At 38.1% G+C, this 26819-nt stretch overlaps 1 protein-coding gene across 2 annotated transcripts in view; it reads left to right on the top strand.

Annotated features, from left to right (window-relative positions):
• Nucleotides 1-26819, top strand: part of atg7 (ATG7 autophagy related 7 homolog (S. cerevisiae)) — a 66818-nt gene that overhangs the window by 7884 nt on the left and 32115 nt on the right. For both annotated transcript variants that reach the window (XM_051416339.1, XM_051416338.1), the window contains exons 9-17: nt 698-819; nt 3168-3258; nt 3560-3704; nt 6801-6959; nt 10997-11191; nt 12254-12499; nt 13970-14085; nt 16966-17041; nt 23268-23348. In XM_051416339.1, coding sequence (XP_051272299.1) covers nt 698-819; nt 3168-3258; nt 3560-3704; nt 6801-6959; nt 10997-11191; nt 12254-12499; nt 13970-14085; nt 16966-17041; nt 23268-23348 — 1231 coding nt within the window. The remainder of the gene's footprint in view (nt 1-697; nt 820-3167; nt 3259-3559; nt 3705-6800; nt 6960-10996; nt 11192-12253; nt 12500-13969; nt 14086-16965; nt 17042-23267; nt 23349-26819) is intronic.

Below are 26819 nucleotides of genomic sequence, written 5' to 3'. Positions count from 1 at the left end.
TTGATCACACTTTTCCCCAGAGAGCTTAGTTTTTCCTGGCATTGCATTTTTATTGCGTAATTATTTTTCATTTAAACATGGCACTCACATCGAGGCCAGTTTAGCAATAGCATCCAGCGATACCAGTGGCTTATCAGCAGCAAATACCTTTAGAGAGTTTAGCCCTAATGCTCTGTATCAGAGGCAGTTTTTATCCAATACAAACCTCATCAGTCTTGTGCTTGACCACACTTTCTCTCAGTGTTAAACATAAACTGTTGATACTGGCTTAGATAGGTGGAGATAGAATTGCAACGTAGCCGCGATGTCTCGCTTATTCAGTTGTTTCACTGGAGTTTGATTGTGTAATCTGGCTGTGGTTATTTAGTACCATATATGGGGAGATGTGTTGGTATATGGATATGTGTTGAGCACCGTGTTGTGAGTTCTCATTCATCTGTGTTGTTTCTTGTACAAGAGAGTGTCTTTTCCACACTTTATAGCTTCTAATCTGTAATCTATGCATGGTGTGTATGTCATTTTCAATGTCTGACTTTTGCATCTCCTCCGTGTGTGTGTGTGTGTGTGTGTGTGTGTGTGTGTGTGTGTGTGTGTGTGTGTGTGTGTGTGTGTGTGTGTGTGTGTGTGTGTGTGTGTGTGTGTGTGTGTGTGTGTGTGTGTGTGTGTGTGTGTGTGTGTGTGTGTGTGTGTGTGTCAGGGGCTCTAAGCTGGATACAGTGGAGGTGCTGTGTTTCAGGGACAGAACTCTGCAGGGAAGCCGAACCATTCAGCACAGTCTAATCTTCCAGATCAAACTACCTGAGCTTCCCCACAACTCAGGTAAATTCCATTTATGTGTTTGCGTGTGTGTGTGTGTGTGTGTGTGTGTGTGTGTGTGTGTGTGTGTGTGTGTGTGTGTGTGTGTGTGTGTGTGTGTGTGTGTGTGTGTGTGTGTGTGTGTGTGTGTGTGTGTGTGTGTGTGTGTGCACACACAATTATACATTACATGTACGTATGTTGGTATGTCGGATGTATTTATCTCTACATGCAGACTGGCTGCATTTTTATAATAATTTTTGATTTTAATAAAACAGTTTTAATTAACAAGTTGTAATGTGCTATGCATGTACATTGTACAACAACTAGCCTCCGCTTCAGTGCGAGCATGATGATAGAGAATCTGTTTGTCTGTATCAATCCCGCCTCCACATATTCTATATGAATGCGTGCGAGATGATTGCGAGGTGGTGTCCTGATGATTAGAGAGTGACAAGTCGTCTTCAGTGTTTGACAGATGTTTGCAAAATAATTAATGACAAAAAGAAATGACGGTAGACATCCTCATTGGACGTGCTACTTCAGAAAACACTGGTGGCAGCAACTTGACTTTTGCGCAGTGAGCAATAAAGTCCAATGAAATCACTGAATATTCCATATACACCACACACACGTTTATAGGCTTATCTTATTATCTTATCTTTATATCTTGCGGTTTGTACAGCAGAGTGATCTCCAAAATGCATTGCAAATGCACACTAAAACAGGCAATGTGACAGGCCTGTGTCATATGATTTAAAATGTAAGCTATGGCTTAGACTCACACTGTAATTTTACAGTTTAAAATGTCCCAGGATGCTTTTGTATTTTTTTTCATTGACCTATTATCCAGAAGTCCCAAATATTTTTTTAAAAGTAAAATATGATGTCATGGAATTTCCTGCAGTAATATATGTGATCGAGTGGGATATTCTTCCACATCTCACATAAATAAGATCGAATCATTCATAATTACAAAAAATCGAATGAGTCAGGAATATGGTCAAACTTTTGGTTGGCCGCTGAGACTATCTACTTCCTTTTCAAGACACACTAATCTCACAGCAGCTTCCCCATTATTCCTTTATCTGCTGAATAACGGATGAAAGTAATTTAAATGGTAATATCAGGGTGGGAGAGGGAGTAGCTCTGTGATCTGTGAAGGTTTTTGTAGAGTTCAGATGGGTTTCCTTTGTTTACCTCAGTCTACCTCTTCAGCACATCTTGGGTTTTAATTTACTCACAAAGGATGTATTCATGCAACAAAAATTGATTCAGGTATTCTGTTTGGTTTTGCATGGACAAATTTGGTATTGTTTTGAGAGGGATTAATCCATCTACTTCAGCTCAAATTTTCAGATACACCAGGATCAGTGTTTTCCTTATCAGCAAGGTGAAATAAACGTAATGATTCTTGATTAATTTTGATTATGGACTAAGATATGTGAATGTTAAACTGTATTTAACCCACTAAAATTGTCCATGTCCAAGTAACTTTCACTGTTTATTTTGCACTGCATTACACAGCAACATCTGTGCATCTAGCAGCCAAAACCGACCAGTGGGTAAACAAGAAGTGTTCAAATCTAGAATTAAAACTGTATGAGAAAGAGCGGGTTGAGTGAAAATCACAAGAAAAAGAAGAAAAATGAAAATTTCATGGTGTTAATTTCAGCAAATAAGTTTAATAGCTTGAGTGCAACTCTGCACCTAAATAAAGTTGTTAGCCTTTTATTAACTGCTCCTGCCTGACAATCTGTAACATACCATAGTGCTACATTAACTTAATTAATCTAATCTAAATTTATATGAATTAAGTTATTTAAGGACATTTTTCAGAAGTTGGGGTGGAATCACTTATTCACATGAACCAATTAACACATTATTATTATTATTAATTATATTAACCAGTCTCCATAATTACAGTGCCTAGAAAAAGAAAATTAAAGCTTTGGAAGTACCGACATTTATGCATAATTCATCCAGAAAATGTGGTCTGATCTCCATCAAAGTAATAGAAAAATACACTTGTTGTAAACCAATAACACTCAATTAATTGTTTTCTGGATTGGCATATTTATTAAATTATGGAAGTTGTAAAAATCAAAGTGGAAATTGTAGTTAATGTTCCTTGCACTTTTAGAGAGAACCTGTGGGTTACAGTTGTAGTGTGCCACAAAAAAAAACACAACCACAAAACCATAAAAACATTTACTGTTTACATGCTGTCAACACTTTTCACAAGGACTAAGAGAAAGTAGTCACAATAAAAACTGTTGACAGTGAGGTCTGTGTATAATGCAGAATAATGTGGACATTGTTCCAGAAAAGACATATTGCTTATTTTACACTGTTAATGTGTTTTTTCACAGCATGTCCTAAGAGTGTTGGCTGGGAGAAGAACCCTAAGGGGGCAATGGGACCCAGAATGGTCAACCTCAGTGAATGCATGGACCCTAAAAGGTAACACAATCCAAATGTGATTAGGTGTAAGGGTGTATCTGGACTTTTTAAACCTATAGCCTAAAGAACATTTCAGCAATTAGTACACAAGTTATTTTAGTTTAATAATATGTATTGACAGATAATTTAACAGCAAAGTATGTCTTTGGTGCTTTATGTTAAAGGACTGGTTTGGGTCTGTTTACACCTCCACAATAGAGACAAATAAATGTTTTCTTAGTGTTACTGTAGTCCCTGCATGTGTCATCTGTTGTTGTGGACAATCAAATAAAACATTTTTCTTTCCATTGACCGTCTGCAGGCTTGCAGAGTCATCAGTGGACCTGAATCTGAAGCTAATGAGATGGAGGCTGGTTCCTTCTCTGGACCTGGACAAGGTGGTCAGCACAAAGTGTCTTCTACTGGGAGCTGGGACTCTGGGCTGCAATGTAGCCAGGACTCTCATGGTAAGGGTTGAAGGATATAAAGACAGACTTTGACACTGATTGGCGTCTTTTGCGGCTGCTAAAACACCACCAATAAGACGAATAAGAAATTGTGTAATTCTCAAAGCACCTGCACAGGGTGAAATGCACCCCTAACTGTGCTGCCATGCAAGTAGCATCTTGGTGCTCCAGTGGTATTTGCACTTACATGTATTTAAATTCGGTAATATGCATACATTTGGCTGAAAATTGCCCCCTTTCTATGCAAGTGAGCCTCATTGTAAAAAAAAAGGTCCAATTCACAAACAAGAGCACTTATAGCCACATGCAGTTAGAGGGAAAATTTATTGCGTCTTCAGAGAGTTGGTGGTGACTGAAGTGCATTTATAAGGGGTGCCAAGTCCAGACTTTCAGTGACTATGGCAGCTCAGTGATTGTAGCCAGGCGAAGCAATAACAGATCCTGTACATCATATGAGCACAGATGGCACAGAGACAGTACAATACCAGATATTCAACATGCAGGAATTTAAAAGCTACTGTTGAGAAACACAGAAGATGGTTACACACTGTAACAGTCCAACATAGAGCAGAGTGGAGAGAAAACAGCTCTCCCTGTGCCGAGAGGGCAGGAGAGAGAGTGCACAGTTAATGCTGCTCAAATAACAATCACTATGACAGAACACTCAATACAGAGTGAGTCATAGAAAAACAAGAGACATCCCGCAGATGGAAATGAATTGAAGAGCAGGGGGAGTTAATAGATAATTCAAATAAGTTATCTTTAAAATCAAACATTTTAGGATTTACATGGCAAGTTTTGTTCTTCCAACTGCATTTTTAACATTGTTTTCACTCCTATGTTGCATGACCATATCATGTGATGCTACCTTAAGAACAAATATTGCACAGACAGATAACATTGCTATAGAAAATTGGAGATGAACATTGAAAAAATGCAAAACAATGGCAAATTCCCCTTGGTGCAAAACTTTATGGGCCTATTTGTGCTGTAATATCATTACTGCAGTATATTTTATGGATTGAACCATAAGATGGGGCAGATAGCGGTGGCACAATTCATGCTATCAGTGTCTTGTGTTTGTTGTTTTTGTGTTTTTATGGCTTAGCAAATAGTGTAATATTTTATATATGACCAAAAAGGTTGTGTAATGAGTAATTAGTTTTCTTTGTTTATAATCTTTTCTTATTAGTCAAGTGTTCAAAAGTACCCAGTAGAGTTTTAGATCACTAGTGGCCCTATGGAGCTATGTTTAATTAGCAGGTTTTTGTTTTAGTATTTGCTGTACTAGCCCCAGATCAATGTACCTTTAACAGCATTAAGCTTTTAGACCCATCAGAATCCACTTGTGTCACACAAGATTGATGTTTGAACACTCCATTTCACTTTGACGTACTGTAAGTCTCCAATCAGTGAACTAGCTCAACATAACACAACAGGATTTAAACAGATTAACTTTGAACGACACCCACATTCAGTAAAACTGAAACAGCAAAGTGTCTTATTTAAATGGGAGATCATAATCTTGATGCAAAACCAAATTCAAAACCGTACTCCCAAAAGAGATTTACAGATACAGTTTAACCAACTTTTGCTATGGACATCTGGAGGAGACATCTTAGGAAACCATCCTACCTGTCACTTAATTTGACTCTACCATCAAACATATAAGTGGTAAGACAATTGAAACATTTTGCTTCCCAAGTGCTGCAATCTGTGATATTAAAGAAAAAACACCTCAACTGATATCTGATTGTTGTTAAATAGTTATAATATTGTACATATGGGTACAGTTGACATTCACAGAGAGCAATCACTAAGTGCTTAATCAGGATTAAAATAACTTCTTCTTCGTCTTGGCAAATACAAGCTCAGTTCATTTAATTTTGACACAGTTATCAACATTTTCCACAGAGTTTTATGAGTCAACACTGTACACGACTCTGAAAAACTGTTATCTGTTCTGAGAATGTAAACAGCACTTTTTTGGGAGAGATGATCTCCAAACAAATTAATCTGCAGTCAAATTACAAATGATTTGTTAGAATTTTGTCCTCTTCCTGCCAACTTTTACTGGCTGAACAAGATACAAAATTAATGATGAAATTAGCTGGATACTATAAAAAAATGTGTCTCCTCAGGGGTTGTGAGTTCTGATAACTGTAATTATTAACTTGACAAAAAATGTGATTTCCCGTGGTATGAGTATTTGTTTAGCTTTATAACAGCGTAATTCAGGGTCCCGTGATTTTATCCCCAGATTTCACATGAAGTTTATCCAATAACACTTGGAATAACATAATGCTGATTTATGCAAGAACCTACTGTCATTCTCTGTGTTTACTGTACGTCTGTTCCCCCAGCATCAAATGAATGTGCTCTATTCAGTGACCAGATCCAAAAGGCTGGTGCCCTTTTTAGGTTAATCACAAATATAACCTACTAGTTATGAAGTTAATTATTTATTTTCTTTTTCAAAAACTAATTAACACTTTTAACAAGTTTGTTCAAATATCACTTTTACTGATTCACATCTTTAGATGTGGACAAATTTGTATTTATTTGGCTTAAAATGTAAACAAATATGTTGATTTGTCTATTAACACACATAACCTAGAATACAATTGTTTGATTGTTAGAAACATAGGAACTTTAACTAAATTACCACATTGGAGAGCTGTCAGTTCATTGCTGCTGGCTGGTTATACCTTTCATTTTAATGCACGTCTATGCTTCATTTTCATTTATTGTTCCACAGGCTCTTTAGACAGTCTGTCAGTCAGCGTAGGCAGAAAAAATACCCTGGTGTAATGTAATTGGTAGTTTGGCTAGACTTTGTTTGAACAGAGAGTGATATTATTGGAAACAGCTAGAATAACTTAAGGTTGTACAATCTGCACACTGATGCAACATTATTTCAAAATGAATACTTTTAAAATAAAAAATACACACCCAGGCAAACAACCTCCCACTCATTGCTACTGTTGCCACCATCTACTGCTGCTTATGACAATATTCATCTCAATAAACAGTGGTTAAGTATTTCAAAATAAAGTCATTTGAAATTATGAATCATGTTTCTCCTTTGTTCTCCAGGGATGGGGAGTGAGACACATCACATTTGTAGACAATGCAAAGATCTCATACTCCAACCCAGTTCGGCAACCGCTCTATGAGTTTGAGGACTGTCTTGGTGGAGGGAAGGCCAAAGCCATGGCAGCTGTTGACCGACTCACCAAAATCTTTCCTGGTGTGGTGAGTACTTGAAGTCAAATAATAATGCTCAGGTGTGGAATGTTTATCTCTCTTTCTACATGAGGATCAAATCATTCTCAGGAAAATATAAGATTGTATCATCTTGGAATCTGTCCTTAGTTTTTATTTGATGAGAATTATGCTTTTGTTGATTTCTTTTTTTTTTTTTTTTTTTACCCTTGTTTATGCTAGGTGTATAATCGTATTACTGTTTGTTTCATCATGTCTGAGATGTGATGGCCAAACCAGGCAGAAAACGAAGGATCTTGTAACTTGCATATTAATATGGGTGGATTCATTACTTTGTTAATTAATGAGTGCGTTCTCTGGGGGAGATATTTGACTATATTACTAAATGAAAAATCAGCCAAACACTCACAGCAGGACTCTGTTTTGGTGTGAAAAGCACACCGTTGTCTTATTAAGCCACTTGGAAACACGTGGCCTGAATGCATATTTATGATGTGAATTACGTATATGGATGCATGCCTGTTTAGGTGCAGGAACGTGTAAGGATTCACAATGGGATGATTCACTTCCATGTTATGTAATGCTGGGATGAAGGAGATAACAAAAGTAAAAAAATAACAATGTTCTTACCCATTTGTACTTTCGTGCTTTGTTACTGCCTTTTGTATGTGGTTAGCAGTTATTATATCTGCTAGCTCAGTGGTTCCCAACCTTGATGTAACCCCTTAAATTTTGTATTTGAAGGATTTTTAAGGGCCTGAAAATGTGAGAAAATACATTATTTCACAAGAAAATAAGAAAAACAAAAATTGAGGGAAGTAATACATTTTCTTTATTACACAAGTTCAAAGAGATATATAACTACACACCCAGAATAACACAGAAACAAGACCAACAGAAGAAGAAGAAAAAAACAAACAGGAAACCAATTCTTTCTCATCCCTTTTAATCATCTGGCAACCACTCCAATTAATCTTAGGATTTTAGGTTGTGGGTCTGTTGCGAAGTGGTAAAAAGAACTAAGTACATGTACTCAATTACAATTTTGAGGTAGTTACCCTTCCCTTCAATTTTCTGCTACTTTACACTTCTACTCCACTGTATTTACACTGACAGTTTTAGTTACTTTTAAAATCAAGATTTTACAATGCAACACATGATGCATTGTTATAGAGTAACTACCAAAATAAAGCAGTTAAAATAGGCTCCTCATTTGCCAACGGCAACATTAAAGTGCTGCTTGCATGTAAATGCAACGATCAATGAACTATCCAATAATATATTTTTTATAATACTTTGAATTTACATTTTTTAATGTGGGATATTGCTACATTTACTCAAGTAAATTATCCTAGGACTTCTTCCCCCTCTGCTTTTGTGATACCAGGAGTTATAGAGGCTTAACGCTGCTAATTGCAGTCATGTTGAAGTCCTGTCAACCTATGATTTTTTTTTTCAGATTTCAGACATTCATTTTTAAATGCATATGGTATCAGAATAAGAGAGCACAGTCTGTGTAATGACATTTCTTTTGTCCTCTTCGGGCTTTAAGGCAACAGATTCACGCACTGTCTGTCCGTCTTTTAAAGTTATTGACCCTGCAAAGCTTGCAATCACAGCTCGGTAATAGGTTGTTCCTGAAACGAGATACAATGGGCTGGAATTATAGTGTCAGAGACAAGGGGACCCGTGATACACACAAACACACACACCCACACAATCAATTCTCATGTCACCATGTCATCAACTTGATATCTGAGCCTCTCTTTCTACCCCCTCTCATTTTCTGTCTCTTCTGGGAATAAAATAGAAAGTAAAGAACTAAGGGCTTAACACTTGATTGATGGCTCTTTGCTGTCATGATTTGAGGTATCTGTCTAGACCCTTTATGTGTCTACCCTCTATACTAGCTGCATCCATGCCTGCACTCCTATTTTTATCAGTGTGGGTGTGTGCCTGCTTCTCTCTCTTCCCTCTCTCTGCTTGTTTTCCAACAAACACAGGGGCATCAGGTGCCAGTGTGAAAGCTAGAAAGAAATGTGAACACAGTGAGCAAAGAGTACAGAAATGCATCAACTGAACCGAGAGGAGCCGGTTCACACGAGGTCACAATTTTGAAAAGGTCATGAGCAGATTTCATTTTTTGTCTGTGGACAAATACTGTCGCCTGACATTTACAGTTTCTCTTTTTTTCTCTTTAAATTTTGTCAACAGTCAGGTCAGAGCTGGTTGAAGATATCAACAGTGGCATTGTTGGATTGTCATGAAATGCTGTTTATCTTTTCAGGAAAGGATTTTTCCACAATCAGAATTTTGTCTTTCCTGCCTTCAAGTTGAGTTTGTTTACACTGGAAAATGGAATATGATTATCATCTCTGATCACACTCTGAATGCTTAGCAACACTTACGTCAAAGTGAAATGTAAATTCAAGATTGGTTAACAGCTCCCACTCTTGAAATGTGGAGAGCGAGGAAGTAGATCCACTGATTCTGTGGCATTTCTTCTTGTTAAGATCTCACACCTCGTCTTTGCCCTTTTCGATCCTTCTCTTGACTATGAAATTACTCTTGACATTTCAATTTGCCTCACTGTCATGTCTGCAATCCCTGGAGATAGTCGCAATAATACAGGTTTGGCAAGGGACAATAAAAGTCACTGAAGATTTTTTGTGGAATTGGAAGTGCCAATTCAAGGTTTATTTTTCATACTCCGCTATTGACTTTTACAAGAAAGCCAAACCCACGCTGGTCTCAGGTCAGCTATGTCAATGTGATTACACATTCCACTGTTTAAAGGACTGTTTGTTGACTGCATCTGCTGTGCCCTTACCTAGTTGTCTATACTAATCTCTCAGCAGGAAGCATGACAAAATGACATATTTGGCCCAAGTTTTGTTAGGTTTTTAGCTTCTGGAGTCTCACACAGTCAAAAAGACCCTATGAGACGTAAAGTGTGGAAGTATGTTATATTAAGCCCTGAAGTGGCCATAGACAGAAAAAAAATATTCAGGCAATGTTTTAGTACATTGCGTGTGTATGAGATACAGTTCGTTCCCACGGTATGATTCATTTGTCCACACGAGATAAGTGTATAGCCCATAGACGACACAACATGACTTCACTATAATATAGTCTAGGCTGAATGCATACGTTAATCATGCATTGACCTTGGACCTTTACTTGTTTTTGACTAATCCTAATATGCCTGCAGGGCAGAAGGTTGAGAACAACAAGCTGAGATTTTTCCACAATGTGCTGTGTTTGCCTTGTTGCACATTGTGGGCGGACTGTGTGTTGACAGCCTGTGTGTTTAATATAGGTTCATTTTGGTGAAGCTCATTACCATCAGTTTGTAAAATTATGTATGCACACAACATGATTGAATCTAATAATTAGTCTGTGATTTTAAAGTATGTTCATTCACCATTTACCAACATTTACTGTACCATTTAAATTGCAATCCCTATCGCAATCCCACATAACAACCCACAACCAAAACATGAATTATTGTGGGCGGGGTAAGTTATGATAGGGTCTATGTTTAACTGGAGCTTAAACAATATGAATAGCCGTCATATTGTTTTACCTGAATGATTGCCATTAAAGCATAACCTTTTTTTAAAACATGCCTCACATAATGCAGTACTTGAAGCAGGTGCAGTGCTGGCTGCTCAGTTGTGCTGGATCTCTGCATATACACTCTGTGTATGTGTACGGGTGTGCAATAGCATTTCGAGAACTCTATGTAGTAACACATTTCATTGCACCTTATATACTGTTTGAAGTATTTTACTTGAGGGCTTGACTTTACAATTCGGATGTGCAATAACAGTATTCATTTGAAGTCCTTTAGTTAAGTTGAAACTTCATTTTTATTATGTGTGCGTATAAAGGACTTCATGTTAGATATTTTAAAATTAAAACCATAAAATAAAACCAATAAAACATAATTGTCCATATAGAAGAAAATTGAATATGAAACAGACTTGTTATTGTATATATGGGCTCCATTTATCAGCAGTGCCTCTTTCTTTCCCCTTTCTCTTTGTCCCTGTCTCCTCTTGCAGAATGCTGAGGGTTACAATATGAGCATCCCCATGCCTGGGCACCCAGTTAATTTCTCTCAGGCCACTCTTTCCCAGGCACAAAGGGATGTTGAGCAACTGGAGAAGCTCATTTCAAAACACGATGTGGTCTTCTTACTAATGGATACGAGGGAGAGCCGCTGGCTGCCTACAGTGATAGCTGCAAGCAAGAGGAAGGTAGGAAGGAACAGTACAGTATGTACAATGAACAGAGCCGCCACACTGTTACTGACCAGCAGGGTTGGGGTCAGAGATGTAGCGGTAATTAAGAAAGCTGCACTTATATTTTCTGTGTAAACAATGAATGAAATGACTACACATATGTGGAGCTTTTTAGCCTCCTTAGTGCTTTGTTTGTACTCTTTTTAAGTAGTTCTTTTGAATCCAAGTGGTAAAAAATAAACCAGTTGATGCAACTATATATTGTTGAAAAAGAGACAATATACTGTAACACATCAGTTCAAGATTTGACATGATTTAACCCCACAAATAAGTGTATGTTTTGGTCTTATAGCATTCCATATGACCAAGGCTAGTTTAAACATAATATGGTCTCTAATGTTATAGTCACAAATATATACAAAAAGAACATGTTTTATTGTACATTGTTGAAAGGATTTTTATGGTGGCACCAATGCAAAGGAATCAAGACTTTCAAGCCTTTATAGATCCATTTGTTCTCTGGATCAAGTGGATTGAGAGTCCCAGTGTGGCACTATGGCAGGAGACATTTATGACTTTGTTCTTATTTTACTTACTTCAAACTTAAATTGAACAATTGGAACCTGTTTGATTTCTCTTGCAGGAAATTTAAATTTGTAACATTTTCTATTTCTGTCAAATTTTCTGTTAACCAGTTGGAATTCTATTTGTTGCCAGGCAACGTTACATAATTGAAGGCCTCCAGTGGTATCCCTGATACAACTCCTATATTGCTATGTTAGCAGCTGTGTTTTAGATTTTCTTCATGGCCTGCTCAGCTGAGAGATCATTTTTAGTTAATTGTGCTGTGAGGCTTTTTCAGACTTCACTGCAAATTGGCTTCACCAATTATTTCCATTGCTTCTCTGAAGGTCTAGATGCTTTCAACACATTAAAGAGACCATTTTTATGTCATTGCTTTTTGAAATAATTCAACACATTGCTTGTGTAAGCCATTTAGTGCATTTGATTTGGTTGTAATTTTCTGTGCCTTTTTATTTCCATGATTTACCATAATTGTTGTCTTTCACTTTCCAGCTTGTGGTGAATGCCGCTCTAGGCTTTGACACATTTGTTGTGATGCGGCATGGCCTGAAGAAACCCCCCGTCAGTCAGAGTGCTTCTGCAGGGGCAGACTCTTCCCCTTCCTGTTCTTCTGCTTCCTCTTCGTCTTCTACACCAGCTGGCTCTGCACCCTCTGTCCCAGGATCCTCTCTGTTCTCCAACATCCCAGGGCACAAGCTGGGCTGCTACTTCTGCAATGATGTTGTGGCACCAGGAGATGTGAGGAAAACACACAGAGATAACAAGCTTGATACACACAACTCATTAACTCATGTTTTGAGTTTTTGGCTTGCAAACATCTTTCTCAGTAGCCTTGTTTGCAGTCACAGCAGGCAACTGTTTTCATGAAATGATTATCCCATTATACACCACCTGTCCAGCCCCAAATGGTTTACAGACACAGTCTGTGATTAGCTGATGAACATAGTGGAGCATTTAGAAGCTAAACACCTAGATATTTTCTTCAGGTGATGGTGGAGATCAAAACAGAGCTTAAAGGAGAGTGAATATTGGACTTACATTTGGAAGCTGCAGAGAAACACAACTAAAATTGATTGCTAATGTTGCCGTGATAATATGCCCCTGCTGGTTTAATTGTCACAGTTTCTCTGATTTATTTTTACATTTTCTCAGAATAAAGTTGCTATTTCCCTTTTGAGCATTGTCATATGCTGCAAAGATTGTATCATTTTAAAATCCTTTGTTTAATCAGGAGATGCCTCACACATCTTTCCACTTGTGAGAATCACATTTTTCTCGCCACCCACATTCTGCCTGTGCCCATTTCTTTGTACCTTTTCTCCTTTTGGTCTTTTTCATGACCTTTTGATAGGAGTAATTTATGTAAGCAATTCATCAGCTATTGAAGGCCACAGTCAATTGTTGGAAACTGTGCCTTTCAGCTCTTGCTCTATAAATGCCATATGGCTATTGCCCGCGGTCACAGATTGTGTAATATTACCATTTGAATTAGAAACACAGCCTACTCTCACTATATTCTAAATGTTAGATATTGAATTGTGTTTGCTGAATGAACAGAAAGTAAATAATGTAACAAGCATACAAGTGGCTTTTGTGTTGTTTTCTGTGGGTTAAAGCAACATGATACAACAGATTGTCAAACACATATCGTCTGTCACTACAGTGTCATTGCTCAGTGGTTAGAAGAAAATGAAACATGCTGAGAATGTGAAAGTAAGCCTTGGCATACTTTTTGTACAAGGTTTTCTTTGTTTGTTTTGCTTACACTTGTTTTTAGCCACTCTTCTCTTGGTGTGGCACATATTTCCAACTTTTGGTTTGTTGATCCAGTTATTTATTTTGAGTGTAATTCCCTAACTATTTGATTAAGTGCCATGAAATTTGGTACTTACATCAATGGTCCAGGCTACTTAACTAAAATGACTCCGATACTAGCCATTGTGCAGCCAACAGTCTACAATCAAGACATTCAGCTAGCTCACACATCCTTAGTCACTTACATTATCAACTTAACCTGTTAGAAGATATCCTGCCTTCTTTATTAGTGTTAACATAATAGCCCTAACGTTTTAATCTCCTCGTCTCTCCGTACTTCAGAAGAAACCCAGGTTTAACAGCCTGACTGACCGCAGATTGCATTGCTGTTCTTTTATTGCCAGTTGTTTACTATATGTTAATGTTGTTGTTTTTGTTATTTGTCATAAACAGTCTACCAGGGATCGCACTCTGGATCAGCAGTGTACAGTCAGCAGACCAGGCCTGGCCATGATTGCTGGAGCCCTTGCTGTTGAGATGATGGTATCCATTCTGCAGCACAGTGAAGGGTACGTGAACACAAAAAGTTATGTAGTCTAATTATTAGGAATCGTAGTAGTAGTGGTAGTAGTAGTAGTAGTAGTAGTAGTAGTAACAATAATAGTAGTACTGGTCTGGTCATACATTCATAATACGGTATCTTGAGCTGTAGTAAGTACTATATGTGCTTGCTTTTATTCAAAAACGAATAAAAAAATTATGTCTTATGTGCAATAGCTCAAATGCTTTTAAAAGATCTAAAGTAAAGTTTATTTTTGCTTAATTTAAAAAAAAATGTTACATTTAAAATTGTACACACAATGCACATATTCAGTTCTATGTTACTGGGAAAACATGAAAACAGTACTGATCATTTATTTTCTTGCCCTGATTCTATGATTGACAGCAGTAGATACTTTACCTCTGACCTGTCCTCATGGATGCTCCCTGATAGCCACTTGAGTTTACCTTTGATGCTTGAAAACACTTTTCTGGTTGGAAGTCAGAAGTTGCGATATAATATTGCAATGATTTTGCCTGATGAAGGTCTAGTACCAAAATGTCGCAAATACATGTTATATTGCAAGTTGGACAGTGTGCTGGAGTTTAGTTTTGCAAATTTTGATCTACTTATTCCACTCCTACGCACCTCTCTCATGAAGTATATGAGCAGGATTTTGTCAGGATTTTGTTGGGTTGGGAGTCAGACACTCATCTACCTTAGTGCGCAGCCGTGATCACCAGTATCACCACGATCACCATAAAGTCCTCACAGCTTTATGCTGCTACTAAAGGAGATTGGGCCTCATGCATGAAGGTTTTCTTATTTTTCTTTTATATTTGTTTGTGCACAAAGCAATAAGAGGAAAATAAGAAAATCCTACGTGGGATTCATGAAACGTGCGATGACAGCCAAGTCTGTTCTTACCCACTGTATGTTGAATTGTGTTTGATCTCAAATTGGATGGGTGTGTGTGGCAATATGAAATTAGCATATGGAAAGCCCCCAGTAAATCCATTTAAGGGCAGCAGACTTAAGTGCTATGTGCAAACCAACAAGCCACTGACATTTGACAGGTAATGTTAAATTCAGACCAAAAAAAAAAGAAAGAAAAGGGAAAGGGAATGAGACATTTCAGCAGACATGGATGAGTGCATTGGAGCCATCATTGGAGAGGTTTCTCTGTCAGGTGTGCAGTCAGGTGCAGCCAGGTAGTGTGCTCCCCCCTGGGCAGCGGGCCACTGCATTCAAGATGTGATTGAATGGAATTGTTTTCAGTTAAGGAAGGGGAATGGATTTGGAGATGGTGCCTCGATACGTCGATTTACCTGGGTCTGCTGAGCATATGGAAACTGAATGTACTGTGGTTTTAACTGGAGAGCTTTGGGCAGCACATGACAATAGGGTACACCATACACAGTAACCAGGAAATTGATAGCAGTAAGCCTACTTTATCAATTATAATGTTTTCTTCTGTGTTTAAATAAAGTAAATTGCTTTTTCATTATCCTTATTAATATTTCACTGCACAAAATGCCAGTTGGCTTTTGTGCGTACTGGCTTACCTGTGGTCAAGGGCACGCTTACATTTTAATCTTACATAACAAGAAGTATGCAAATATTGATGAAGGTCACAAAAGTTTTCCCGCACTTTAAGATCAAATCTGTGAGGTTGTGGCTCCTAAACTTTCAGAAAGCTTTACTCGCTTACTTTTGCTTTTTGATGGAGCAGCATTGCAGCTGATGATGCAGGTAGTATCCTTAATTTGGCTGTAGCACAGCTTCTCGAATTTACTTGAGCCCAAAAACTTGTGTTCACTGTTGAAGCTTTGTTGCAATTTATAATCCGTCTTTCACTTTTACGCTTCAAAAGCTTCCAACACTGTGATTCAGTCAGCTCTCAAGTTCACTTGGCAATCTGCACTAGCTCCATATTTTCGGTTCTTAAAAGTGTGTTGTTGTTTTTTCCGTTTTTTTCAAATGCTGATGGGGATGTTTTCATGCCATTCTTTGTGGAGATGTAATTGTGTGTGCTGGTTTTGGTGCAAGTCTTATACTAAAGTGGCTGCTTGCTGGGCCTGATAAGACAGCCATTTTCTCTGTGTGTTTCTGAGATGTTATAAGCCGTAACAGAGCTGGCCTGCCTATCCTGGATAAAAAGCTTAGAAAGCAAAGAAAAGAAGAAGAGTTTTCATATACTCTCTTTACCTCTATGGTTGTGTAACTCCTTCCTTTACCACAAGATCTTCCTCTTTTGAATCTGCCCTCTGTGTCCTTGCTTTTCCTTTCATAGCTGTATTTATTCCTTTATTTATAACCTCCATCGCTCCATTTCCTTATCCCTCTTAAGGCCCTTACACCAGCCTTCATACGAATAACCATGTGCTTTAGAAAATTGTCACTTTAGAATTAATCTTACAGCAGTTTGACAGACATTTCTTACTTTGCAGAACCACCCTGCGCTCAGTGTGAGACTTGATGTTTTCGTTATTGTTATCGGCACAGAGTCAAATCTTTAAAACCTGCCTAGATTTACTGGTAAGCAGGAGCTCTCAGAGAAATCTCACTTTTTTGATGTTCAAGCAAATGAAACCTCCTAGTCCTCAATATAGGCTACCAAATGAACAGTTCTGTGACATTACATTTTCATATCTAATGTAGATTTGCTACTACTGTGTATAATAAAATGAATAAGCATGAATGCTATATGTTGTTTAGTCAGGCTTATACCTGACATAAAATGTGTAATATTGTGGGATGTTTAAGGAGATTACAGTTTACAGAGACTACATGTTTTAAAGTGTTTGCATAGCAGGAAAATCTTGCCAAAGTTGTGGTTATATTTATGTACAAAAAGGCAAATGGGTGTGTCAAACAGTGTCAAGTATATCATTTTCTCCATCTCCAGAGGCTATGCAGTGGCCAGCAGCAGCGACGACAGAATGAATGAACCTCCCACCTCTTTGGGCCTAGTGCCACATCAGGTGAGATTCACACACCCACATTCACTCACATGCATCCACATGTTTTATACTGTGGAAACTGTTCGCACAATGGTCGGCATTTATAGATCTATGTGCGATAATAAGTCTGAAATTCTGAAATTGTTGTCTTCTTTCTGTTCTTTTATATTTCAATTGATGGGGTTGTCATAGAAATACAAGCAATTTTCTTAGAATAGAACAGTCTGTTCTGTAATGTACGTGTGTGTGTGTGTGTGTGTGTGTGTGTGTGTGTGTGTGTGTGTGTGTGTGTGTGTGTGTGTGTGTGTGTGTGTGTGTGTGTGTGTGTGTGTGTATATTTCTGTAGTTCAGACAGTAAAGAGTACACCAACCTATTTGTATTTATTCAACAATAATGTCCCCATTTTGGTTCCATTTCAGCTGCATCTACCACACACAAGGCGAGTTTAGGAATAAGGCTCAGGGTTAGGTATTTCCTATGGCCTTTAGGGAGCGAATAAGTAGTCTTCAAAAGTGGCTGGACATACACACATCCGGCCACTTATGGGACACCTACAATGCATTGTAATTTAATGCACTCAATCCACAAATTCTACATTTATGAAGATCATACTGTTAAATTTGTCAGAGATTGCTAATTCAATAAATCATATAGTGCCTTTCTATTCTTCCAATCACTCAAAGCACATGTCTACTACATGTCACATTCACCCATTCGCACACATACAAGGTGCTAATACTAGTTACACACACTCACATACTGGCGATGGCACAGCATTTGGCCAAAGACACTCCAACATGCAGAGGAAGGACAGTGGATGACTCTATCTACCTCCTGAGCCACAGTCGTCATTATTGAGGTCATAGTTAGTGGTGGTGTTGCACTGGACTGCATTATATTGTTAATATTCTTCCCATTTCATGTTTGTAAATGGGTTTGGCAAAACATTAGAAACTCTAAATATAATGCAGTTCAGTTCAACACAATTTGATATTTAAATATATCTAATGATATAGTGTATATGTGTGTTTTGTACTGATTTTGCAAAGCAGTCATCAAAGGCCTTAACAAACAACAACATGACAACAGTGGCCGTACTTTATAGATAGGTGGCTATAAATAAATAGAACAAATTGCAAGTTTTAACTAATAGTGATAAATAAAAGCCATTATTAACAACAAATACATGTTACCACATATGTAAATGAATGCATAAAGCGGTAGAGTTATTTCAGTGGCCTACATGAAAACAGGTAGGTTTAAATGCTGATTTTCTAAATAAATGACAAGGTTACCGTCTCTGATAGATTCTGAAATTGTACCAGAGGGGAAAGTGGCTGCTTGTTGCTTTTTGTTTAACTGGAACTGACAAGAGTGTATATCTTGCAATTGTGAAACCTTCGATGACATGTATAGGGTAACAAGTGGTGACAAGCTATTACATGAAATATTCAGCGAGGTCTTGCTGAAGGAGGCGGCTGTAGTGTTGTTTATGTGTGACATTCTGCTCTTGGTTACATATCTTGTTTCAGCATTTTGAACAAGCTGCATTTCACCAAGACTGTGATTTTTATAAGGGCAGATAACCGCAATAATCATCTCTAGAAGAGAGAGTAGTGTAGATGAGTCTCAGCATTTGGCACATAAAGAATGGATTATGATTTTGTTTTAGGCTTTGCAGATTTTTATGACTGGTATAATGAACCCTGAATAAATGTGTGAAATACACCTGTATGATGTAGTGCTGCACAATGCAACACCTCTGCAATAAATAAACCTTACTTAAAATGTTTGCTTGTGAGATTAGTTGTTTGTGTCGCAACTCAGTTCTGTGGTACATTTGTAGCTATACTTTGTTATATTGAATTTTCTTTTCTAGTATTTTGTCAACCTCATTTGACCATATGGAGTAGCAAAGTGTTACCCCAGTGCTACAGCACTACAAATGTAAAAACTATTCGCTCAATTTGACAAAAAGTGTATCATATAACCTTGTACTGTCAGTTTATGCATGGAAATTTGATTTGTTAAATCCATAAAATCCTGATATCCAACACCTCTCTGACAGCATTAACAACAATTTTAAATGATTTAAGGATTCACAAAGGTGCTATTAATTGCACAAGAATATTCTGTCCTTTATTAATTTAGATGCTTGAACGTATAAATGGGCCATGGAGAAAGCCCTGTAGCTCACCATAACAGACCATAACTAGATTTGTGCTGCTGTTGCGGAAAACAAAATGAAGTTAATAGGTCAAGGAGCTCAATAGTCAAGTTCATACCAACATAAGCTGGAAGCAGTGGGTCACTCACCTCTTTTTTGAGGCAGACAGAGCTCAATACATAATATATATCACATAGTGATAATCATTGAGTTTGATGGATAATAGTTCTGTGGAGAAGAAAAGAAAGTTCATTGCTCTGCTCTGTGTGTGTGTGTGTGTGTGTGTGTGTGTGTGTGTGTGTGTGTGTGTGTGTGTGTGTGTGTGTGTGTGTGTGTGTGTGTGTGTGTGTGTGTGTGTGTGTGTGTGTGTGTGTGTGTGTGTGTGTGTGTGTGTGTGTGTGTGTGTGTGTGTGTGCGCGCGCGCCACGCGCCATGTGCTTGTCTGGGTGTGTGGCTTTGTGTAGCCATTTTTCTATGATCTGTCCTTGCCCATCATTTTTATGCATAACCCTATTTCTGAGGGGTTTTTTTAGAGTGATGTCGGCCACGGACAGTTATGTGGAGTGGCAACTGTGTGTCCATTTTTATAGATGATTTCATGAAAACTCTGGATAGGGATTAGATTGTATTTATAAACTAAGCGACTCATTTAAACGTCAATTAACCTACCACAATAGTCAGTGTGTAATATATTGGTTGGTTTGATTGAAAAATGCATCTGTCAAAACAAGTCTGAATATTAGTGAGGTCAGCGGTATGGCTCTCATTTTCTAGTGATTACTAAGAACCAAAACACAGATCACAGACAAAGCTATCATAATATTTTTAAAGAATTAACAAAGGAGTTCTCAGTTGACCAAGACGTGAAGAAGAGCTCTATGAATAAATCATACAACTTTAGTTTGAAAAAGCCTATTTAAATGAATATTTTTCTAAGAATAATTTTCTGTATGAAAGATATTTTCAAAGCATAATGAGCATAATTGAAATTGAAATGATGCACTCTGGACTGGAAGGGTCACCAAATAGTACAAGACCAGATGATCTGCAGCTACCCACTGTGCCCTTTTGCTTACTGACTGTTGTATCACACACTCAAGCGTCTCACCACCTCCATTTGCATCATCATCAGTATTCATCACCCTGAGAATCTGAATTTTTGCCATTTTCTTGGCACCTCTGCTGCTCATGGCATTTTAACCAAATGATGCAGGGAAAAAATGGAATGCAAATGGGTTGTCTTATTTGTGTGTGTTCATGTAGAGAGAGAGAGTAAAGGCGATTGAATAAGATAATGATGCCATAGAGAGCGAAATGTTGGGTAAATAATATGCATGAGGGTGCAAATACTTAATGTGTGTGTGTGTGTGTGTGTGTGTGTGTGTGTGTGTGTGTGTGTGTGTGTGTGTGTGTGTGTGTGTGTGTTCAGTTTTTGTATCTGCCTGGAGGGGCTTCCTACAGCAGTTTACCGCTAATATAACACCCTGCACTTCAGGAGTTTGAAGATCTTTTCTGTGGGGCCACAGTGACAACTTGTGGTGGTTTACAGAAACTACATGCTCCTCTTCTTTTAGTGGCTTTAGTAGTACATGCCAATATAGGACTCAGCATTTTTGAGTGCTGTAACTCTTTTTCCTTTGTAAATGAATAATTGCCACCAGCTTTTGACCCTGAAATTTGTTGTGTAGTTGTGAAACTTTTCAAGCTCCATCCCTAAATCTCACAAAGCAGTGTTTTCCCTGAGCATTTACAAAATACATAGAAATGCTCTGCTTGTGCTTGTTCTGGGATAAATGTGTGTGTGTGTGTCTGAGCCAAAGTCTAATCAAATAGTCTACATTAAGGGACAACAGAAATATTTAGTTGGTTAAAAATAACATCTGATACAATATATTGTACTTGCCCCTAACACAAGTCAAATCAAGTCAGTTTTATTTATATAGCCTAATGTCGTGTACAATCTGTACACCATGACACCCTCTTTTACTGTAGACACGTTTGGATAAAGAAAATAAACCCATACACAGGGGAAGAAGTAACAAGCCCCAGGAAGAGCAACAGAGGAGGGATCGCTCTCTCTTCCCGCATGGACAGACATGTAAAAGATGTGTTGTGTACAGACTAGACCAAAATAGCAAAATTACAATATGGAAAATCAGGATGACAAAATTCTAGATAGATTGTAAAAATATATGGGGAATACAATCTGAGACTACTTTAAACAACTTCCAGGTGCAGCCAAACACACATAGGCAGTATACTTCTTTCAAACCTATAAATGCTCATTGTCTGATGCTCAGATAATACATTTAGCAAGAACAATAATTGGTCTTTATTCCAGTGTGGTAAATCAGTATGTAAACATAGGCAGCAATTTGGTGCTTTTAAAATCAGGACTCCATACAGCAGTTACTGATTTTTTTTATTCTTAATTGACATGCAGTTCTTGAAATAAATGTAATTTATTTCCCTGTATTGTTATTATTATATAGTAGGAATGTAAAGATATATGGTGACAGTTAAATCTCAATAGAAATATTGAAGTTTCAATTTAGTGGAATGAAAAATTAATTATCTTTTTAAGCAGCAGAGGGGGCTATCTACTTTTGACTTCCTTCCCCACTCGCGACAATAGCTGTATCAACGCACAAAGACATCAGTTTCACAAAAAAAAAGGAAATGCACATTGTTTTGCACATTTTGTACCCTTCCACAGAAATAAAACTTTATTTTATCTTCCCTAAAGATCTGGCAGAAATGGAATATAATATTCATAAGAATGTTTTAATTAGTGTATAATCACCTGAAATAGGAATCGTGTTTTTGTCTACTACTAGTCTATTCAAGTCCATCTCACTTGCCCACGCTCACCCTTTGGTCTGACTCACTCATCCACTCATCACTGGACATGTTCACTCACATTAATGTTATATCTGTACTACATGTTACTGCAGTACCCCCCCCCCCACATTTTTTTATTATTTCTCTCTTTGTATGTCTTGCTTGATTACCGGTCAAACAGTGTGAGATGTACATCTTAACCCGATAACTCTAGGTTACCATACAGCCTGGGCTAGTGCAAATGTAGCTTCATGAAGTGCAATTCAAATGGGGGTGCATGAAGATGTCATGGAGTTTGCACCCAAATATCCCAACCCAGAACTGAAAGCTCTTTAATTTCCACCCGTGTTCACTTGCTGCACATCATGCAGTAATTGGTCACAAATGTTCGATATATTTGTTGGTTTCACCACAAGATAATTATAGAGAGGAAGTCATTTCATGCTCTGGTCTATGTGCGTCACCAGAAAACATAATGGAGTTGAGCTTTTATTAAAAAACAGGAGGATGTGGGTATAAGAGAGGAGGAGGGAAGTGATGAAAGGAATATATTGGTGATGAGTGGCGTTTCAACATGTGCCGCTAAAGAATTGTGTGTGTGTGTGTGTGTGTGTGTGTGTGTGTGTGTGTGTGTGTGTGTGTGTGTGTGTGTGTGTGTGTGTGTGTGTGTGTGTGTGTGTGTGTGTGTGTATAGGGGTTCTTTAGACAGTAATCAAGGTAATTAGCCATAATTACAGTAGCCATAAATAGGAGTGAAGGCTTTCAGCCAGTAGAGATGTGCTGAAAGTGTTTCACTTAAAAAAGACTGTAGCCCCTGTAGACACCAGAGGGCGCTCTAGGCATAATTTTAAAATGTAGAAAACAGAAAGTCAAACTGTTTCAAAATGTTCAGCCCACAGATTTAATGTTTATTACTTCACTACTGTTACATTTACATTCACATCTTACTAGGACTAAAGGTATCAAGGGAACTTAACTTCTCTCACAAATGGAAAACTTTCTGTCCAGAAGGCAGTAATTTAACATTCAATAAACTCATATACTTCTTTTTTAACTTTTGTTTTCATCAACATGTGTCTCCTTATTGTTAATGTCTTTTTTGTGTCCAGTTATAGTAAATTAGCAGTGTTTGTAAATTTTATGAATATGGTTTTGAAAGTCCCCTTTCTTAGTGCTGTTATGCTATTTTGCTCCTCTGTTTTCTGTCAGTTTTTGACGTGTTGATTCCTCTTCTACAGATCCGTGGTTTTCTTTCGAGGTTCGATAACGTCCTGCCTGCCAGCCTGGCTTTTGACAAATGCACTGCCTGCTCACCCATTGTAAGTAGCATATAAATTGTTACTGAATCGTCCAAAATAGCTTGTTTCACATCTATTAACAACATTTTCTAACAAGACAGTGTTATACAGTAAACTCTAATTTGCTAGAAAGATTGAAAGATAGAAGCAGATAGGCAGGTTAGATTAGATTCTGTTACTATGTAGCAACATTGTTTTCAAACACAAATTGCAGCCTTAGCAGAAATAGAGGGGATTCCCATCCCTCCCATTTCTACATTGTTAAGTCAGTGGAGCTGTGTTGAAATGTTCCTTGAGGAATACTGAAGACACACACACACACACACACAAAACACACACACACACAGAAAAGCTGGTAAAACCATATGGTAACAATCAGGCAGCAGTTGCTCATTGATGTCAGTGTCTGTCGTATGAGTGGAATTAGCTCCCACCACTGCAGTGTGTGTGTGTGTGTGTGTGTGTGTGTGTGTGCATGTGAAGATGGGTTGTTGAAGGGTCTGCATATCCCAAATCAGCCAAGTGGGGTGGGAGAAGTTGCCCTTGTGTGTTTTTACCGCATTGTAATTGGTCCATAGCCAGCTGGCCAATCATTGCCGCAGATGGCCCTGTGGTTAGCAGCGTCCAGCGATATGATTGGTTACATTAGTGTAAGGCCAGGAGGGGTGTGTGTGGGGGGGGGCACATCTTGGAGAGAAAGTTTAAAAAGGGAGAAAAGGCAAGATGGGGGGGGGTAAAGAGAGGAAGTGCAGGGCTGAAGAAAGGGTGTTTGGTGAGTGTAGGGCTGGTTCACTCTCTCTTTCTCCCCTGATCTCAATGCAGTCTTTGTGTCTATAAAGAGGTCATAAAGCCCCAGATCTATCACTTTCATGTGAAGACGGAGCGAGGGAGACACAGGGAGGGAGAAACCAATGGGCTGAGTGGGGGAGGGAGTGGCTAGCTTGTAGTCTAAAAGTTTAAACTTTTCTCCACCTACGCTGCTTCTGAAAAAAAAAAAAAAAGTAAGAAGCTCCACCACATCTTAAGGTGTCATGATTCTGCCTGTGTGACTGATGAGATTATTCGGTTTGCACGGAGGGTTCATAAGGCTTGATAGGGGTTGGGTAAAGCCTGTGAAGTCGGGAACAATGAACAACATGGGTTAAGAAAGACGATCCTTTGCTGAGGCAGGAATAAAGGTTATGTAGTGAAATTGTTGAATATGTTTTGGTTCTCTTAATCCCACCCACACACACATTTTCCCTCTCTGTTTTGCATTTGCTTATCTGCCTTTCACTCCTTTGCTTTTACCAGCCTACTCCTATTTCACCCTCTCCTCTGTCCTCTACCTTCTCTCTCTTCCTGTTCTCCCTCCCCCATATCTCTCGTCCCTTTGTGTGTCCCTCTGTCCATCTATCAGTCCGTTCACTGTAATGTGTGTGCGTTTGTGTGTGTGTGTGTGTCTGTCTTTGTCTTCTGTGAGTGTGTATGTGAGTGAGTGCATGTCTGTCTGTGTGTATTCCTGCCGCAGTCAGCTGTGTGCTGCCAGGTCACTATGGAAACAAAACAATTCAGCCCCTGTCTGGGCTGGAGCAGTTCCTGTAGAGTTGGGCCTTTTCACTCTGCGTGTGTGTGTGTGTGTGTGTGTGTGTGTGTGTGTGTGTGTGTGTGTGTGTGTGTGTGTGTGTGTGTGTGTGTGTGTGTGTGTGCATGTGCGCGTGCGCGTTTGCGCGTGTGTGTGTGCATTTCCTAACTCTTTCTGGGGCTGCAAGCCAATAAAACTACACGCCAGAGAGTAAATCAAAGCTGACGTGGCTTTGTCTTAAACCGTGCCAGACACCTCTTACTACAACTACTTGTACTAACACACTAACACAACCAAATATGCTACCACTATTAATAGCAAAAACATTTTTTACATTTGTAGTGAAAAGTCTTGACACTGAACTACACTGAACTGGGCACTCAGTGTTTCTCTTTAAAGGGTTTCCTTCCATCTGAATCTCTGGAGCTGTTTTAAACTTAAAATAAATTGTCCTCGTGTCACAGATTGGAAAGATTAAAACCTGATTTTAGCGTGCAGGTACCTTTCTGTTGTGTTTTGGTTGAATTTTGTATCCGGCACCTATCTCAATAATGTTTTATAGATGTGAAAATTCTTGCTAAAGATTAAAATCCATCAAATAATTTGTGATTATGTGACAGTGATTAAATTTCAGCTGAGAATTTGATGCTTTTCTCTATTTTAAATTCAATGTTTGGGTTTTAGATTGTTAAACAAAACAAGCAATTTAAAGAGCTCACCTTGGACTTTTTATAGACTAAATGTTAATTTAATTTAAAACATAATAGATTTTATAGCCCAGTTGATAATATAAATAATCCCTAGTTGCAACCATAATGTATATCACAGTTATGTTAATTTTCAGGTGAAGCCATTGCAAAGTTACAATAAATTAGGAATGTTTCTTTCAGGAATCACACAATATTTCAAAAACACAGATTATTCTGTACTGTATGGTACCTGAGAGCTTTAAGACAGCTTTAATAGTAACCTGTAATGCTGTTTACATTTATACCAGTGTAATTTATACAAATGTTATGATTAATTGTAGAATAAATAACCCATAACATTTTATTTCCTATGTGCTGTTTTTACATGTACTGTAGACACATATGTGTATTACAGAAACCACATAGCGTTAACTACACACACTTTACGAGCTTTGCTTCCTGTAAAGTGTGCTGATGGTCCGGAATACCATAAGGCCTGAGTGGTTACTTAATGAGTCAGTATGGATTTTGTGCGTTTTTAAGGTATGTGTCTAACCTGGCTGGTTGACCGTACATGTTAACAGGGGAAGTCAAAGCCACTGAGTCACCAGGAAGTGTTTACTCATAATACTGGTTGGTGTACAGTAAGTGTCACATCATGGCAAAACCACTAACTAAGAACGGTATTTGTACATCTGTCAAAAAACATACACCATTGTTATATTAAACCACTGTTGTATTCTGATATCTTCTCTTGCTCTGCTTCTTTAACAGTTAATAAATATGGGATGTATTTAAATCTATGTGACTGTCAGTGCAAAGCGTCTTCTATATATTCTTTGAAAAACAGTCAACTATGTTCTTAAACCCCCTATTAGCCACCAGGACCACCCATTGTGTCTTTGATATGTTTAAGGACACACGCACACACAGACTACAGTTGAAACTTTCAGTTAGTACACACATTATGGTTCCACAAACAAAAAAAAGACCTCAGCACTGTCAAATAAAGCAAGAGGGTGGAGATTAATGTGGCTCCATAAGGAATAAGGTTTTCTTACCCTTGCCAAAAAAATGTTCTACAAATAATTTCTGTTGTTTATCAGGTCAGGTGGTATGAACTAAACAAGAAAGTAAAAGTGCTGTCACACTGCATTGTTTTACATCTTTATGAAAGAATCTCAAAATGCATGCAATATTTGATGTAGCTGCAAACTTTTTGTCATAATAAAAAAAAAA

Source organism: Dicentrarchus labrax, unplaced genomic scaffold (assembly GCF_905237075.1).
Source record: "Dicentrarchus labrax unplaced genomic scaffold, dlabrax2021, whole genome shotgun sequence".
Taxonomy (NCBI): Eukaryota; Metazoa; Chordata; class Actinopteri; family Moronidae; genus Dicentrarchus; species Dicentrarchus labrax.
The sequence above is the reverse complement of the archived record's forward strand: the minus strand, read 5'-3'. Positions and strand labels throughout refer to the sequence as shown.